Source organism: Etheostoma cragini, chromosome 15 (assembly GCF_013103735.1).
Source record: "Etheostoma cragini isolate CJK2018 chromosome 15, CSU_Ecrag_1.0, whole genome shotgun sequence".
NCBI classification, from domain to species: Eukaryota; Metazoa; Chordata; class Actinopteri; order Perciformes; family Percidae; genus Etheostoma; species Etheostoma cragini.
The window spans coordinates 1,219,029-1,221,122 of NC_048421.1; the positions used below are offsets into that span (position 1 = coordinate 1,219,029).

At 43.9% G+C, this 2,094-nt stretch overlaps 1 protein-coding gene across 1 annotated transcript in view; it reads left to right on the forward strand.

Annotated features, from left to right (window-relative positions):
* The window catches only part of LOC117958108 (choline transporter-like protein 2), a 7,784-nt gene extending 5,690 nt beyond the window's left edge, over positions 1 to 2,094 (forward strand). The window contains exons 7-11 of the mRNA XM_034894368.1: positions 96 to 180; positions 322 to 339; positions 748 to 1,010; positions 1,812 to 1,906; positions 2,072 to 2,094. Coding sequence (XP_034750259.1) covers positions 96 to 180; positions 322 to 339; positions 748 to 1,010; positions 1,812 to 1,906; positions 2,072 to 2,094 — 484 coding nt within the window. The remainder of the gene's footprint in view (positions 1 to 95; positions 181 to 321; positions 340 to 747; positions 1,011 to 1,811; positions 1,907 to 2,071) is intronic.

Consider the following 2,094-nt stretch of genomic DNA (forward strand, 5'->3'; position numbering starts at 1 on the left):
GCGCTGTTCTAATGTAGTAGTGGGATGCTGAATGGGACTTGTAGTCCTTCTTCTTTAAACCCCTGTCGTGTCATTGTCCTTGATGGATCGGTCAGCTTCCTGTCCACCTCTAACGAACCTATCTACAAAGTTTTCAACGAGACGGCGTGCGACTACTCGAGAAAAACGTGCAACCCGGCGGTAAGTTTTTATAACGTCACAACCTTCAGGCAGCCATTTTTAGAGAAAACAACACTTTTCAGACGCCATTGAGAAGTTATCTTTACATTTAAATGGTAGTGGTGTTGATCATGTCTCTGTATGACCCGTGTCTGTGTCCAGAACTACTCCACCAGTCCTGTGTATTTGATCACCTAAAATCCAAGGTGTGTGTGTGTGTGTGTGTAAACCTGGTAGAGAACTACAGGAATCCAATGATCTCTGTAATTGCAAACAAAGGTTTCTGATGTATCAAATACTTATTCCATGCAATAAAATGAATTACTTAAAAATCATACAATGTGATTTTCCTGCTTAATCGTCTGTTTTAAATTAAATTGGACCATAATTTACTAAATGAACACCACGATGTGTTGAAGAAGACTTGAAACTAGCGATTGAGACCATCAACTCATTATGAGAATATTTCCCGAGGTAATCACCCAAGTGAGAAACCCAACAGATTTTAGACGTCATTGAGAAGTTATCTTCACATTTAAATGGCAGCATTGTGGACTATGTCTCTGTATGACCCGTGTCTGTGTCCAGAACTACTCCACCAGTCCTGAGAAGGCGCAGTGCCCCGACTCCATGTGCCTGTTCGCCTTCTACGGCGGCGAGACGGCGTACCACAAGTACCTGATCGGCCTGCAGTTCTACAACGTCTTCCTGTTCTTCTGGTGCGCCAACTTCGTCACGGCTCTGGGCCAGATGACCCTGGCCGGGGCCTTCGCCTCGTACTACTGGGCCTTCGTCAAGCCCGACGACATGCCGGCCTTCCCCCTGTTCTCCTCCCTCGGGAGATCTCTCAGGTGTGTGTGTGTGTGTGTGTGTCTGTGCATGTGTATACATGCATGTCTGTGTGTGTGTGTTTGTGTCACAGAACGTCAATTTGAGTGTGTTTTGTGTGTGTGTCCCTGTTGGTGCACTACTATGTGTCACAGAGGCAGATGGTGTGTGGGTGTGTTTGTGTGTGTGTGTGTGTGTGTGTGTGTGTGTGTCTCTCTGTCTGTCTGTCTGTCTGTCTGTCTGATTTTTTTTAATTTTTTTATATAATTTGCATTTTATTACATGACGTAAGTATTTGATCACCTAAAAGCCAAGGTGTGTGTGTGTGTGTGTGTGTGTGTGTGTGTGAGAACCTGGTAGAGAACTACAGGAAACCAATGATCTCTGTAATTGCAAACAAAGGTTTCTGATGTATCAAATACTTATGCCATGCAATAAAATGAAAATTAATTACTTAAAAATCATACAATGTGGTTTTTCTGGGTGATTTTCCCTGCTTTAACATGTTTTAAATTAAATGGAGCCATAATTTACTAAATGAACATCACGATGTGTTGAAGAAGACTTGAAACTAGCGATTGAGACCATCAACTCATCATGAGAATGTTTCCTGAGGTAATAAATCAAGTGAGAAGTCGGCTCATTGTCTCGTAGACTTCTATAGAAACATCGCCCCCTGCTGGACGTTACAGAGAACGCAGCTTCAAGGAGCTTCAGCTTCACCCTGAAGATTTGTCCCATTATTTTTTTAGAGTCTATGTATTTGACCCGTCTTGCACGCTGTTTCCGTACCCTGCTTAAATGTCCCTTGTGTCTCGTTTTAGGTATCACACGGGGACCCTGGCCTTCGGCTCCCTCATCCTCTCAATCGTCCAGATCATCAGGGTTTTGCTGGAGTATCTGGACCACAAGCTGCAAGGTCTGCTGCTGTCTTCTCACTGCAATTCGATGTCTGCCGGATGCTATGCTCCACTGTTTATATGGCATGCAGCCCTGAATCAAGCAATATGGTCTCCCCTAGTAGATGGTGGCTGAGAGAATGTTAATTATCTTGTTCATATTATCTTGTGCATCTTCACTTCAGTAAGTCGGACTCGTTCCAGGTGA